Source organism: Haliotis rubra, unplaced genomic scaffold, assembly GCF_003918875.1.
Source record: "Haliotis rubra isolate DU_JTF1 unplaced genomic scaffold, ASM391887v1 Scf1287, whole genome shotgun sequence".
Classification (NCBI taxonomy): Eukaryota; Metazoa; Mollusca; class Gastropoda; order Lepetellida; family Haliotidae; genus Haliotis; species Haliotis rubra.
This window is the reverse complement of record NW_025765211.1, coordinates 152410-168812: the sequence shown is the minus strand read 5'-3', so window position 1 is coordinate 168812 and position 16403 is coordinate 152410. Positions and strand designations below refer to the sequence as shown.

Below are 16403 nucleotides of genomic sequence, written 5' to 3'. Positions count from 1 at the left end.
AAGAGATGGCTCATCAGCCTCGACGTAGAGACTGTCAACAGAAAAGATTCTGAAGGACCCAAGACAAACTCTCAGACCTTGGTGGTGGACAGAATCAAGTAGTTTTAGGTTGCTTTTGCAGGCTTCACCATATACGATGGAGCCATAATCAAGTTTCGAGCGGACCAATGATCGATATAGGTGTAGGAGGGTAGCTTGATCCCCTCCCCACTTTGAATTAGAAACGACTTTCAATAAATCAAGTGCCTTCAGGCATTTAGGTTTCAGGGATTTAATATGGAGAAGAAAAGTTAATGGGAGTCGAAAATCAGACCTAAGAACTTGGCCTCCTTGACAACTTTGATGGGAGTGCTGTTACAAAACAGGTCTGGGTCTTTATGTTGTTTATATTTACGGCAGAAATGTATGCAATTAGTTTTTGATTTCGAAAATTTAAAGCCGTTTTCAAGACACCATTTATTAATGTTATTTAAACACAACTGCAATTGCCGTTCAATAGTATGCATATTCTTACCGCGACAAGAAATATTAAAATCATCCACAAAAAGTGATCCATTGATTAAATCATTTAAAACCTTAGATAAACTGTTGATATTAATACTAAACAATGTCACAGACAAAATACTGCCTTGTAGGACACCCTGATCCTGATTATAATGATCAGACAGGGTAGAACTTACTCGGATTTGAAATTGCCTGTCGGTTAAAAAATGTGAAATAAAAAGAGGTAAACGACCCCTCAAACCAAAATCATGTAAATCCTTCAAAATGCCATGCTTCCAGGTGGTATCGTATGTTTTCTCTAGATCAAAGAATATCGATACGGCATGTTGTTTATTTACTATTGCATTTTTTACAAAGGATTCTAGTTGTACCAAATGATCAATGGTACTACGACTTCTCCTGAAACCACATTGAATATTTGTTATGAGATTATTGGTTTCAAGATACCATGTTAATCTATTGTTTACCATTCGTTCCATAGTTTTACAGACACAACTCGTTAAAGAGATTGGTCTGTAATTAGACGGTTCAGTATGATCTCGGCCAGGTTTTGGAATAGGGACTACAATGGCATTGCGCCACGAAGTTGAGAAATTCCCTGAAGTCCATATTTGATCAAAATTTCTAAAAGGATTTCTAAACATGATTCGGGCATTATTGTCCTACTTTAGGCCCGGTCCATTTATTCTTCTGTTGCACCTAGCAAAAAATGATTGAAAAAAACGCGTTACCATTCTTTAGCTACTTTTAAGATCCTACTTATTCATGGAAATTTCTGTTTTAGTGCGAGGTTCCTTTAGATAAGTGTCACATGTATCGTTGAATGTGATTATTGGCTTATTCCTACATCCTACCATTATAACCTTATATCCTCGGGAATCGGTAGAGTTTGCCTAGGCAATACATTGGACCTGTTCGTCAAGAAGATTAAAAAAAATAATATTTGTGTTACATATATGTAACCAGTGACTAAGTCGAAGAAATATGCTTATGAAAATTATTTCAGTTATCGTGGAAGGCACCAGTGTGAAGACAACTGGAAAGTACATTACTGTTGGCAGCTCAGGGCCTCAATCAGTCAACTTTTTGTTGTTCTGGGTCGGTTTTTGACAAACTCATTTCTTGACATCCTTTGTTTGTATTATGAGAACCATGGCTTCCTGATACGATGTACTTTCCAATTTTTTTCAGCCTTTTCCTTTGGAGAATGCATGCAATAACAATAAGTGCAAGAACAATGAATACTGGTAGTCCTATAGCAAGTCCCAGGGTGAGGTCTGTTTGCGATGATTCAGTAGTAGAAGTGGTACTTTTCGGTGTTGTCGACCCCTCAGATGGCGATGGCGATGGCGATGGCGATGGCGATGGAGATGGCGATGGACGATGGCGATGGCGAGCTTGTTTGCATGCTGCTGTTAGAATTGTTGGTACTTGTTTCTTAAATAGAAAAATGGAAATACGAAAGCACTACTCGCGTATATGTAACAAGTACTCTCAACTAAACGACATCAGTTACACTCGAAAGTAATTTGACGCATTTTCAACAAAGGTGATTGAGAAGTATGCTAAATCAATGCGTTGTACTTTTTGTATGAAACACAGCCAACAGAAATAAAAAATGGAATTAATTCAAAGGTTTCCTTAAGAAACAGCTTTCAAAAAATGGTTTAAGTTTGAGTAGTTGAATAATTGTATGGTATTTTCCAGAGTGCACCATGCCATGCGATTTTGAAGATACGGTTTTGTTTCAAATGAAGTTTCCAAGATATGAGATATTTATAGTATTAATACTCCTTCACTGGGAAATATCAAGGTTCGGATTACTTATATCAAAGTATGCTTAATTACCAGCCAAAGTCAAAAGACATTGATCCTTTTTAAAACTACATTGAATCTGACCACCAAGTTCTTTTCCCACGACGGACACATTGCTGTGTCCTCATTCTAACTTTAAGACACCCAGGAACGTGTGATGGCATTGGCTGTCGACATGGAAGATTTAACTTCTGAAAACATGCTTATTGTTATATCTCTGTACAAAGTAAATATTCAGGTTACCTAGAACAGATAGATCAGGATGTTAAGGTATCAGCCAAAGTTGTGTTGGAGGACAGTAAGTACCTACCTGTCGACCCGGGTGTTGTAGTTGTTGTAGCAGCTACAAATAGACATTATATCCTTTTTAGGTTGAGAGAATATTTGTGAAAATCGGTTGTAATCACGGGAGAGTAGACAGGTGAGTGAAAAGCATTTTAGGTCGATTTCAAAAGCGATTGAGATGCGTGTGAAGGCATTAGCTGTCGACATGGAAGATTTAACGTCTGAAAACATGCTTATTGATATATCTCTGTACAAAGTAAATATTCAGGTTACCTAGAACAGATAGATCAGGATGTTAAGGTATCAGCCAAAGTTGTGTTGGAGGACAGTAAGTACCTACCTGTCGACCCGGGTGTTGTAGTTGTTGTAGCAGCTACAAATAAACATTGTATCCTTTTTAGGTTGAGAGAATATTTGTGAAAATCGGTTGTAATCACGGGAGAGTAGACAGGTGAGTGAAAAGCATTTTAGGTCGATTTCAAAAGGGATTGAGATAATACACCATCACAGCAATGTTCCTGGAACGTTAAAGTAATATAATATCACACGAATGGAGGCCAAATTCATCATCACGCCTTATATCGTCTTTCTGGTGGCACTCAGAGCCTTTATTGAAATATCAGCATGTATTGTGCAGCCATTGCTCTTGTCAACTGATTTGAATGTTGTCAAAGAACATAATAATATCAGACTCTATTTGTAACTGAGGCATCCAATTGCGAAATTCGTTACACATTCTGAAGTGTAATAATGTTGAATGTTGTTACATCAATCAACCTTTTTTGCACAAAGAGTGGATTTAAATTTTGAAATCGTTTTAGAATTATGCTCGATGGTTCTTCAAATGATTCTCCCTGTATAAACATCTTACATTGGTAGCATTACGATAGAGCACCAACCTGTGAGTTTGGAAACTCCGCCGCAAGAGAGTGTTCTGTTGCTGTTGTCACATCTGAATATGACACTGACGTCTCCAAAGTGGTCAGATGTGACGTTGAAGGAGTGGTGCTGGACAGTGTCTGTGATGTTGTTCGATGTCTGGTTCTGTAACAAGACGTCTGTGACGCTGCCAGTTGTGAGATCAAACCCAGCTTGTTGAGAACAGTAGTACCCTTTGAGTTCCAGTGTCAGGGTGAGATTTGTACCAAGTTCTAGAGCGTTGGTGTCTGTGTCACTGCTGATGTTGCACTGTGGTGGACCTGGTTGCAGTAGATGAATGAAATCAAATGGAATGACAAGGAAAGTTTTGAATGAATGAAAAATGAATGAATGAATGAATGAATGAATTAATTAATTAATTAATTAATTAATTAATTAATTAATTAATTAGAAATAAACATAGCAGCTGAAATGGAAAATGTAATTCATGTGAAAGCATGACTGTACATTACCAAGAACATGAATAGAGAAAATAAGTGACTGAAGTAATATGTTTTTTTACATACGCATAACGATTGATGACCAACCAGAAATGGAAACTCACTTTATAACCACCTTTGAACTCCACGACAGCTCAGATTATAACTAGTGTCGTCACATGTGAACCCCACTGACGTCACCAACACTTAAAAGGTTAATGCTGACAGTTTTGTTAATAACTTCGGAAGTGACATCACTGACGTTATGGTTCATCTTAGGGTCCACCAGTAATAAGGCTCAAGCCAGCTAGTTCGGAACAATGGTACTCGGTCACATGCACTGTGAGGAGCAGGGTCGTGTCCAGTTCAAGTGCACCAGTGTCCCCATCACTGCTAACGGAACATTCGGGAGTTTCCGTAGATGACAAATAATCGATAGTTCTTATAACTCAACCAACGACATAATTCAAGTAATCCCGGAAAAATATTTTGCAACATACGCGCTTAATTCGCAGCTTACGAACATCCACATACATCTGACGAGCTGGTAACCCGCAACATATTTACATAATTAGGTCTACTTGTTGTAGCAATATATATCCCCAAATGGATACAATGTGTGAAGCCCATTTCTTGTGTCCCTAATCGGATATTGCTGGAATATTGCTAAGAGCGGCGTAAAACTAAAATCACTCATTCAGTCAGCCTTCACTATGACGTGGTACAGAACCCCAGCGAACACATCTCAGTCAGCCTTCACTATGACGTGGTACAGAACCCCAGCGAACACATCTCAGTCAGCCTTCACTATGACGTGGTACAGAACCCCAGCGAACACATCTCAGTCAGCCTTCACTATGACGTGGTACAGAACCCCATCGAACATATCTCAGTCGCCAAATGTGGGCAAGATATCATCCTGTGAAATAATTCATGAACTGAAGAAATCACCCATCGAGTAATAGCAGAGGAGACTGGCAAAGGTTGTCCGTGTGAAGGATGGTAACTGATGTGGTCTCCAGTGGTTGTCCATACAATCAAAACAATCACTATTGCAGAAGTGCGTGGCAATTAGATTGGTGGCGTAGTCAAGGTAACCCTCCTTCGTGGCAATGTTGATATTCATGTTTGTGTGTATTCCACCCAGATTGCATGCAAATTGTTAAAACATTTCAATTTCAGTTTTGTTGTTTTAATTTGTGTAAAAGATATAACAGTTACTTTTTTAATGTGCGGAATTTGGTTCTAAAAAATATACAACAACAAGTAGGGTGTTTGTACTGAACACATAAAAAGTGGGAGGTGCGTGATTTCTACGTATATGTATGCATCGTGTTAATACTCACTAGCTACCAACAGCTTACACACGTTATGAGCGACGGCATCAGCATCATTTGCGTCCCTTATTTTCCACGTCCCAGAATCCTTGATCATCACATTCTCTATAGAGAGTGTGGAGTGTGTGGTATTCATGGTTGCACTGTATCCAGCCACAGGGCTGCAGCTGGGGTTGCATACATAACAAGATGGCCGTCAAGGGGAAGTTACGGAAAACTTGCTCTCCAGTTTATACGTATCTAGAGAAGTTTATACATGTTTGCTTCAAACAAAAGTGATCCGTATGTCAAGCTGATGCCCCTGACATCGATACTGGTAAATTTGGTTACAATATCTGACTCCACTCTGATGAGATTTTTAAATGAAACTTCGCTAAACATATGAAGAAGAACTATGTCCATGAAGCTTGGTTATTACATCATCGGCTAATGTGCGTGCTCGGTAATTGATAGACAATGACCGGGACAACCAGCGACTCTGAAGACAGGTATCTTACGCAACAGGTGGAGGACATAGGCAATGATATCTTCAACGAGGTTCACAACAAACTGGGTCAGCTTGACCGTGTGTCATTTGAAAACGAACTTTTGGAAATATACTCAGGTGATGAAGGAAAGATAAACGAGGTTCGATACAGTCTATATGATATAGCTAAAGAGAGATGCGAAGATGTACTAATAGGATATCTGATTAAGAGAGTACAGAGAGAGCACTCAAGGAAAAGTGTTATTGAGAAGTATGCTGGTGATGTATACCTTTTGTATGGCTACATAACCGGGTCTGTTTCTCCAGACATTATTCAGAGAGAAGTGTTAAGCAAACAGGGAGTGATTAGCAGCGATACAACACAGTGTGAAGTAGATACTAACAACAGTGATAACATGCCACACAGCTGCAGAGATACCATGACTATAGTACTGGCCAAGGTTATGGAACTGCAAGAATTGTATGACTGAACAATCGGCTACGGTCAACAGGAAAATAGAAACTTTACATGAGAAGTTTGACTCTGATATTAAGAAAATATCACGCAGATTGAAACTAAAGTGAATGAACTGGAGAGAAATAGAACGATTGCAGAATATTGAGTTAAAGCTGCGCAGCGATATTAAGATCCTTGTGTTCCAAATGAGAGACAAGGGTGCGCAAATTGATCTACTGAGAGACGAAGTTAAAGCCAATATTGACATTATTTCAAGAAAGGTGAATGACGTGGACACCAAACTGGACTATGTTAACAAGAGGACTAGAGAGCTGTAGTCAGAGTCGCCAGCAATCCACGATACAGCCAGAAGCGCTGAAGTACTGTGTAGTGCACCTCGTCAATCCAGGCACCTGCCCACACAGACCCCAAGACCACGTGAGGTGGAGGGCAGGAGCTATAGAGATATCGTGGCGGAGTCACCTGGCACAGAGAAACAAAACCAACAACAAAATAAAAAGTGAAAACGACGAGGAGGATTCATCTACCCAGAGAAACAATGTGAACCTTGACACTCCACGTCGCCAAACAGAACGACAGAAGACATCCAATACCACTGTGAGGTTTGACAACGAATGGGAAAGGTCATTTAAAGGTGCTTCACCTCGATACAAGAGAAAACGACTTGTCTTATCTAACGTTAAAGCTGATAAGTCGTTTGATATTATCCGTGATGCAATTACTGACTACGCTAAAAAACGAGATGTGCATATCTCTCTGATTAGACTACTGAGACACTGGGAGGGTTCGATCCCTACATACACTGTACGTGTGAACATAGATAACAGGGTAGCTGACAAGGTTTTGCAAGATGACAATTTCTGGCCTCCAGATGTGAAATGTAGAGAGTGGGTTTCTTAAACCCGTAGAGGTGATAACAGGGCATCATATTAATTCAGAATGGCAATTTTTGTTTATCTCATACTTATCAACATGCTGAGTATAGGACCATGGGATGTGAAAGGTGTATTGAATTGCCACCACTACCTAGAGAAACTAGCGAGCGACTGTGACGTCCTTACAGTGTGTGAACATTGGCTGAGTGATGGAACGCAAAGCTGGTTCGACTGTCTCAGTGAGAAGTTCGACATTGCAGTTAAGGTAAAAGCTAATCAGAGAGGGTGTAGAGGACAAGGCGGTGTAGCAATTTTAGTTAAGAAAAACATATACAGGTACGTAGTAATATGTGATTGTGAATTGATAACGTTGTAGCTGTGAGACTCTCCCGTCCCCAGTGTGCTGATCTTTGTATAGTGTGTGCTTTGCTCCCCTCCACTAACCACAATACAACGGCGTATGAGGAAAGCGTCCAGGACGTGTTTGATGTGGTCGATGAACTAGGAGAAAGCGGTTATGTTGTACTATGTGGAGATTTTAATACAGACATTGTAAACAACCACGCATCCCCTCGCTCCTCAATACTGCGGTCATACTTGGATGCAAGGAACATGATACCGTCATACGCAGGTGGTGTTATTCAAGGGGATCTCAAGACATGGCGCAATAAGGCTGGGACACAATCCTCTCTGATTGATTATATATTCTTACCCAGTGCTCTTCAATCGTCTGTGTTGACAACGCTTGTTGATAACAAGACCAGTTATGATATATCGAATCATTCACCAGTGGTTGTATCATTCCTCAGTGATGCGTTCTTAACAGGCCAAAAGCTATGGACTCCTCCAACCTACAAGTGGCAGAAAGCTAATGACATCGAACTAAGGATGTACTCATCTGAAGTTGACAAATACTTGGTGACACCCTGCCAGACTTGACACATGCTAATAGTGAGATGGTAGAATATTATTTTGATGCTATAGTATGCTCTCTCCATACATCAACAGCAATGTACATCCCAACAGGATACTACAGGCCATATCTCAAACCCTATTGGAGAGACTCCGGTCTTGATTACTACCACAACCAGATGCGTCAGGCCAGACGACAATGGGCATCTGAAGGTAAACCTAGTGGAGATTCGCATGACTCTTACAAGCAATATAAAGCAGCGAAATGCGACTTCCGCCGACGAAAACGAAAAGTAGAAAGGGATTGGGACAGACACAAGTATACAGAGCTGAACTCTGCCTGTGAAGTAGACATTGGTGAATTTTATAGAACTGTCAGGAAGCAGAGGAAGACTAACGTAACACGCACATCCCTACATTATAACGACAAGACAGCTAGCACACCTGAGGAAATCTGTACCATGTGGTCTAATTATCGCGGTATCACTCTCACATCAGTGATTGGGAAGGTGTTTGAGAGACTGTTGCTTGACAGACTGGAATCCTACATCAAAAGTGTAAATCCTGTTTTCCCACATCGCCTCCAGTGTGGATTCCGGAAATAGCATGGAGCCAGTGTAGCCACATGTGTATTAAAGGAGGCTATTTCATATTATCGAGAAAGACACTCAAATGTCTCCTTTCTCGACAAGGAAAAGGCCTTCGATAGGATATGGCATGAGGGGCTGTTGCTGAAACTATTCAATCTTGGTGTAAAGGGCCGTGCATGGCATATCATCCGTCAATCGTATCAAGAAGCAAGTGCGTGTGTTAAATACAATGGTAAAATGAGTGATTTGTTCAATGTCCAACAAGGAGTAGGACAAGGTCGTGTGCTCTCAGCATGGATGTTCCTAGTCTATATCAATGACCTGATATCCCAACTTGATGATTTACAATACGGGCTAATCGTTGGTAAGGAGCACATCCCCTCAGTATTACTAGCTGATGATACTACTGTTGCCAGTACTACTGCACATGGACTGAACATTTCCCTTGCTGCTATCCATCAGTATGCCCTCCGCTGGAGACTGACATATAACGCCAGTAAGAGCTGTGTCTTGTCTTTCATCAATGACAGAAGACAATGTAATAGATCTGTCTTCAAAATTGGAGCCGTGACATTGCCGATCCATACTAGCACGATTTATGCTGGCTCTTTGATACACACAGAGAAAGCAAGTGGACGAACTACTCGAGCTTGTACTAAAGCAAGGCAGACAATCAACTCCCTAAGAGAAGTTGGCCTCAGAGCTGGAGGATTTAGCACAATATCTTCTTCGAATATCTGGCAAAGAGTTATCTTCCCATCTGCTTTCTATGCATGTGAACTCTGGCCAAATATCAGCAATTGTGAAATCAATGAAATGGTAACTTTGCAACGGTACTTTGCGCGGCGAGTCCAGAATCTCCACAAGAGGTCGTCTACAGGTGCTACAATCCAGATCCTTGGATTATGGACAATGCTGGGCAGAATAGACAAGATGAAGCTTCTCTTCCTAGGACGACTCTGTAGAGCAGCCGGCACAACCATTGTGAAGCCGATCTTCTATCTGAGACAGTATGCCACCACTACCACACATAGTACCAGATCCATAACACATGATCTATTAAACGAAGCCAAGAAGTATGGATTATCAGGCGTACTAGACAAATTTATCAAAACCGGAGAATTCCCATGTAAAAGTATATGGGAAAGCACAGTCCAACGAACCTTGTGTAGATTTGAAAATATTAAATGAAGAAACACTTTGCAACAACGTCCTGATATGCATAGGCTTAGTGATATTCACACCCAGCTTGCTCCACATCGTCTCTGGAATCTGTGTGTATGGTATGGTATTGCATCTCCTTCTCTTTATGCCCTGGTTAAGCTTCGCGTATTACCTGTAACACCGGGACAATGTCCGCTCTGTGACTGTGAAAGTGAAGACAATGTTTAGCATCAATTGCTTTACTGTGAAAGCCTCATTGAACAAAAAAAATGTGCTAAGCGAGACGTTGTTTGATAACCTCAACCTTGACACCTATCTCGAGGACACTGCAAGTGATGAAGCTAAGGTCCTAACATATTTCGGTGCCATTACAAATGTTGTCCATGATATGACACTTGACAGCTGGGCAACATTCATGAGCATCGTGGCTAAAATGTCAGCTCATGGAACTTAAGGTGTATATTATATATGTGAGATTATGTCACACACCATGTAAATACAGCTCTTTATATTTCTCTTTTGTTGTGAAAACCCTGTTGAATTGAATTGTCATATGTATTGTCTCTATTGTCATTGCGACTGACAAGTAATATAATCTAATGTACTCTCCAAATCATTGGGGGATATATAGAGTATTCATTCATTCTTACATTGATAGCATTACAATAGAGGACCGACCTGTTAGTTTGGAAACTCCGCCGCAAGTAAGAGGTTTGTTGCTGCTATCACATCTGAATATGACACTGACGTCTCCAAAGTGGTCAGATGTGACGTTGAAGGAGTGGTGCTGGACAGTGTCTGTGATGTTGTTCGTTGTCTGGTTCTGTAACATGACGTCTGTGACGCTGCCAGTTGTGAGATCAAACCCAGCTTGTTGAGAACAGTAGTACCCTCTGAGTTCCAGTGTCAGGGTGAGATTTGTACCAAGTTCTAGAGCGTTGGTGTCTGTGTCACTGCTGATGTTGCACTGTGGTGGACCTGGTTGCAATAGATGAATGAAATCAAATGGAATGACAAGGAAAGTTTTGAATGAATGAATGAATGAATGAATGAATGAATGAATGAGAAATAAACATAGCATCTGAAATGGAAAATGTAATTCATGTGAAAGCATGACTGTACATTACCAAGAACATGAATAGAGAAAATAAGTGACTGAAGTAATAGGTTTTTTTACATACGCATAATGATTGATGACCAACTAGAAATGGAAACTCACTTTTTAACCACCTTTGAACTCCACGACAGCTCAGATTATAACTAGTGTCGTCACATGTGAACCCCACTGACGTCACCAACACTTAAAAGGTTAATGCTGACAGTTTTGTTAATAACTTCGGAAGTGACATCACTGACGTTATGGTTCATCTTAGGGTTCACCAGTCATAAGGCTCAAGCCAGCTAGTTCGGAACAATGGTACTCGGTCACATGCACTGTGAGGAGCAGGGTCGTGTCCAGTTCAAGTGCATCAGTGTCCCCATCACTGCTAACGGAACATTCGGGAGTTTCCGTAGATGACAAATAATCGATAGTTCTTATAATTCAACCAACGACATAATCCATTTAATCCCGGAAAAATATTTTGCAACATACGTGCTTAATTCGCAGCTTACGAACATCCACATACATCTGACGAGCTGGTAACCCGCAACATATTTACATAATTAGGTCTACTTGTTGTAGCAATATATATCCCCACATGGATACAATGTGTGAAGCCCATTTCTTGTGTCCCTAATCGGATATTGCTGGAATATTGCTAAGAGCGGCGTAAAACTAAAATCACTCATTCAGTCGGCCTTCACTATGACGTGGTACAGAACTCCAGCGAACACATCTCAGTCAGCCTTCACTATGACGTGGTACAGAACCCCAGCGAACACATCTCAGTCAGCCTTCACTATGACGTGGTACAGAACCCCAGCGAACACATCTCAGTCAGCATTCACTATGACGTGGTACAGATCCCCAGCGAACATATCTCAGTCAGCCTTCACTATGACGTGGTACAGATCCCCAGCGAACATATCTCAGTCGCCAAATGTGGGCAAGATATCATCCTGTGAAATAATTCATTATCGGAAGAAATCACCCATCGAGTAATAACAGAGAATTCTGATGTTTGATTAGCATTGTGAGGAGACAAAGGTTGTCCGTGTGAAGGATGGTTACTGATATGGTCTCCAGTGATTTGTCCATACAATCAAAACAATCACTATTGCAGAAGTGCGTGGCAATTAGATTGGTGGCGTAGTCAAGGTAACCCTCCTTCGTGGCAATGTTGATATTCATGATTGTGTGTATTCCACCCAGATTGCATGCAAACTGTTAAAACATTTCAATTTCAGTTTTGTTGTTTTAATTTGTGTAAAAGATATAGCAGTTACCTTTTTAATGTGCGGAATTTGGTTTCTAAAAAATATACAACAACAAGTAGGGTGTTTGTACTGATCACATAAAAAGTGGGAGGTGCGTGATTTCTACGTATATGTATGTATCGTGTTAATACTCACTAGCTACCATCAGCTGACACACGTCGTCAGCGACGGCATCGGTGACAGTTGCGTCCCTTATTTTCCACATCCCAGAATCCTTGATCATCACATTCTCTATAGAGAGTGTGGAGTGTGTGTTGTTCATGGTTGCATTGTATCCTGCCACAGGGCTGCAGCTGGGGTTGCAGGTGACGACGTACCGATCATCAGGTCGAACCCATACGAAGCCTGTGTAGTTGCTTCTGTCACCGACTATTGTATATTCTGATCCAATCTGACCAACACCATCTGGACACGATAGGTCAGTTGAAGCAGCGCCTGGAAATAACGTTGTTGAATGGGTTTGATGTAAATGAAATGTAATACATATTTCTATCATGTAATGGAGGGTGTTACCGGTGCAATAAAACAATCTGATAAACTTGGTATCCAAAGCGGATATCTATGCGAATTACGTCAGGTAGAAGGAGTTCTTTCATATATATTTTGAAAGTTTCAGATCTGTCAATTTGTCTGTATTATTTCCTAAAAATTATTATCTGAGTGGCACTGTGAGCACCTTCCGGCGGTGTCGCCCATGTCATTTGATTGATAAATAATTTCTCTAAAATGGCCTCATCACACTTGATTTCTTGATGTATACAATGTATTTCCGAAAAGCTGTTTTTGCAGATCACATTAAGTCACGAAACAGACTTTGTTGCCACATCACGAAAAAAGCAAAATAGGTGACTGGAAACTGAACTCTTCCTTGTAGCATTGCGTAATTTATATCGAAAACATAAAAACTAGCTACCAAAGAACATGCAAAAATGAAAGATGCAACATTGGACCTAGCAAAAACTGATTAACATTTATACATCATTTCTAATAATTGGCGAGGAACACTTGGGTAAAGTAGTCAAATACAAGATATATGTTTGCTATATATTATTTGCTATATATAACTCTGAAGGGTTTTGAGACATATTTCAATGAAGAGAAAACTAATATACTACTTATTTAGAAAACATACAGCCAGGAAACTCATTAAAATACTAACCATAAAAAATATTCAAGAAAAACATTAAATTTGATGAACTATTAAATGTACTCGAAAAATCAACAAATCTAAACAAATTAGCAAGTGGCTATAGAATACAGCATTACTACAAGCAGAATACATAAACGTCTTCCGCTATATCATGAACAGGTGTCTATGGATCATAGTGATGATACTGGACGTTCCGTCACAAACCCATGCAAAGGCAAGTCAATTGTTCACCTTAAACACAACACGGGAACAGCGTTCTGCTGTTTATTTTGCTGACAGTTACATAGACGGATTCTTTAATACAAATGCATAAAATCGGTGATTTTCAATGTGATTAGGTTGTCTGACAAAACATCCACTTGCACAGTTTGAGATCGATTGGATCATTGGATGAAGAGATATTTACAAAAAACCGGGTCCACATGCATTTCATGCCAAACTATAGTAAGGTGTTCTGCTAAATGCCTCCAGTTTTTAAATGTCATATAAGCACAATCAGCTATTTGGCTATAACACCCTTGCGATTTATGTCAATTCTAATTTACTAAATGTAAGAATTTTAGTGCTGTAAAACGTTATCTAAGTGTATTACATGTATTGTGATACCAAACCACTTTAAGTAATTTAGTTAGTCAGAACATAAATTTGTCACAAAAAGATTTGTGAAATATTTTACCAAATATTTTCAAAAGAGATTGGATAACGTAGCAGTTCAATATATGTAGTTTTTAAAAATACCTGGTGATTTTGAGAAAACAACCGACAATTGTGAATTTGAAGCCATGTTTATTATTTCTATCTGTAAATTAGTGACTGGCTGACTGAGTTTTAGTTTTACGCCGCTTTTAGCAATATTCCAGCAATATCACGGCGGGGGACACCAGAAATGGGCTTCACACATTGTGCCCATGTGGGGAATCGAACCCGGGTCTTCGGCGTGACGAGCCCACGCTGTAACCACTAGGCTACCTCACTGCCCCTGTAAAATTAGTGAATACAGAATACCGGATATTACCATCCACTATTATGTCAGACAAAGTTAAGGTACCTAAAATAATAACCTTTCAAAATATAGGCCTTATCGTAAATGTCGCCTTTTTTTAGACAATACGAAATCGCGATTCACAACGTTATAAGCTGTATGTTTTGAAATGTTTTTAAAAGTAGATACAATGCAATGATTTGATAATTCATAAGACATATTGTCAAAGTTTCCGTGCAGCGTGACGCCATGACTGACGCAAAATCACGCAGAACGACAACGGTAATTATAAGCATTTCTGGCTTCTGTTCTTACTTACAATGAAATCGATCAAAACATATAACAATACACAGATAGTCAGAATCATTCTGAATACTTACATCTCATATTTATGTACAAACGATCCCTGAATCAAGGGAAGAGTCCTCGCAAAATCCTGTCTAACCTTGTTAGCGAAGCCGCCGTTTTGTAAGAAATCGGTCAACGGTAGTGATGTCATACGTCAACATTGTTGTACGTATTAGGCAATTTCTATTAGGTGAAGGTCGGTCGAACAACAGTAAACACAATCACCCTATCCTTCCGATTACACTTTCAGTGTTATGATGTATATTTTGCGTATCGTTCAGATATTTTTTCATGAAACCAATTTCAGTATCTACATTTAGCCATGTTCAATATCATATCATACGTGGATATAGGTTATCCGTTTTTTATTCTCTGAATGTTTTTGATTGTTTGAATAATATTTACATAAGAAATTGACACATTTAGTGTAGTACACCATATTTTAAACCTTTACACAAGTGTTAGAAGATCCCACGTAGCCCTAACTGCAACATGTACTTTAGTTCCTGTGATGTACAATATGCAATACATTGGGACTAATATTGCAGTTTCATATGAACAGGTTAATAAACAGCGGAACAGATCCGGGCCAGATATATTCGGACACTTGACGTAATGTCCATAGACTTACATGGTCTCGAAGCGTCGTGAGGGAAATTAAAAAGAAGTTTAATCCATAAAAATATCTTGGACAACTTACGTATGGTTCCACAATGCACACTCCCATAGGCCGTCATGTTAAAGGAGTTCACGGCATTGTACATATATTGATTTAACTGTTGCCATTCGATACATAAGCAACGGAAAATTAAAAAGAAATTATGTGATTGTAGGTAAGATGATTCCTCACAAGTGTGCAAAATTTGACTTGGATCTTACAAAAATGAAATTCATGAAAATGATTTATGCTACATTAAATTAACATGTAAGTCTATGGAAATTACGTCAAGTGTCCGAATATAACTGGCACGGGTCTGTATATTGATTGGCCCGGGTGCGCGTTTGTCAGAAACGTTTTAATCATTTGCAGTACCATAATCGTTGACGCAATCTTTGTAGTGTTTACGACCTCCTAAAGCATTTACGACAGGCCAATCGGGGTCTTAAATTTTGGGCTGTTTACGGCACAGTGTAAATATATACGAGGTCTTTGTGAAACGGGGTGAAAAATTAAGAGGTGGTCTACGACCTGCTTTACGAGGTCGTACCCGTAAGAGGGCTTTGTGAAACGGGCCCCTGGTCTTTACGTATTTGAAATCGTCTAAACTGTTACTATACTATGGGTGCTCACAAGTTGGCTGGAGGATTAAATATTGCTCCATTATGGTGAAAATTGACCATTGGAAAATTGTATTCGGAATCATTCAAAATGACAACAAACCGGGTATTGATTGGTATTGACTCGAATTCTGTGGGAATGACTTAGGAATTGGGGTAGAAGCAATCGCTAACAACACGATAACCGCATTGATAAAAAAGGCATCTTGCTATTCCTATCCTTAGACCAAATGGTCAGATGGAAGATTGTTTAAAAAAATACAAAGTACCTGAAAGATATATAACTAACAGTTAATGTTATAGTACATTGAAACAATATCAGCTTTGTAAGCTTATGAAATCATACTCAAATACAATTGCTTAGTTGTGCAATCTAACGCCCTGCGATCACTTGCATTGTATCCGTTTCAAATTACAGTAATATTGTGATATATCAGTATACATAACTTAATACACCTATTGAACGAATGTTAAAGCTGATC

At 39.6% G+C, this 16403-nt stretch overlaps 1 protein-coding gene across 2 annotated transcripts in view; it reads right to left on the bottom strand.

The window, feature by feature from the left end:
* Positions 1-1240: 1240 nt before the first annotated feature.
* Positions 1241-16403, bottom strand: part of LOC124266898 — a 35976-nt gene continuing 20813 nt past the window's right edge. For both annotated transcript variants that reach the window (XM_046701735.1, XM_046701736.1), the window contains exons 3-7: positions 12299-12598; positions 10463-10762; positions 3504-3803; positions 2945-2977; positions 1241-1941 (exon numbers count right to left, since the gene is read on the bottom strand). In XM_046701735.1, the coding sequence (XP_046557691.1) occupies positions 1835-1941; positions 2945-2977; positions 3504-3803; positions 10463-10762; positions 12299-12598 (1040 nt within the window). In that variant the 3' untranslated portion in view covers positions 1241-1834. The remainder of the gene's footprint in view (positions 1942-2944; positions 2978-3503; positions 3804-10462; positions 10763-12298; positions 12599-16403) is intronic.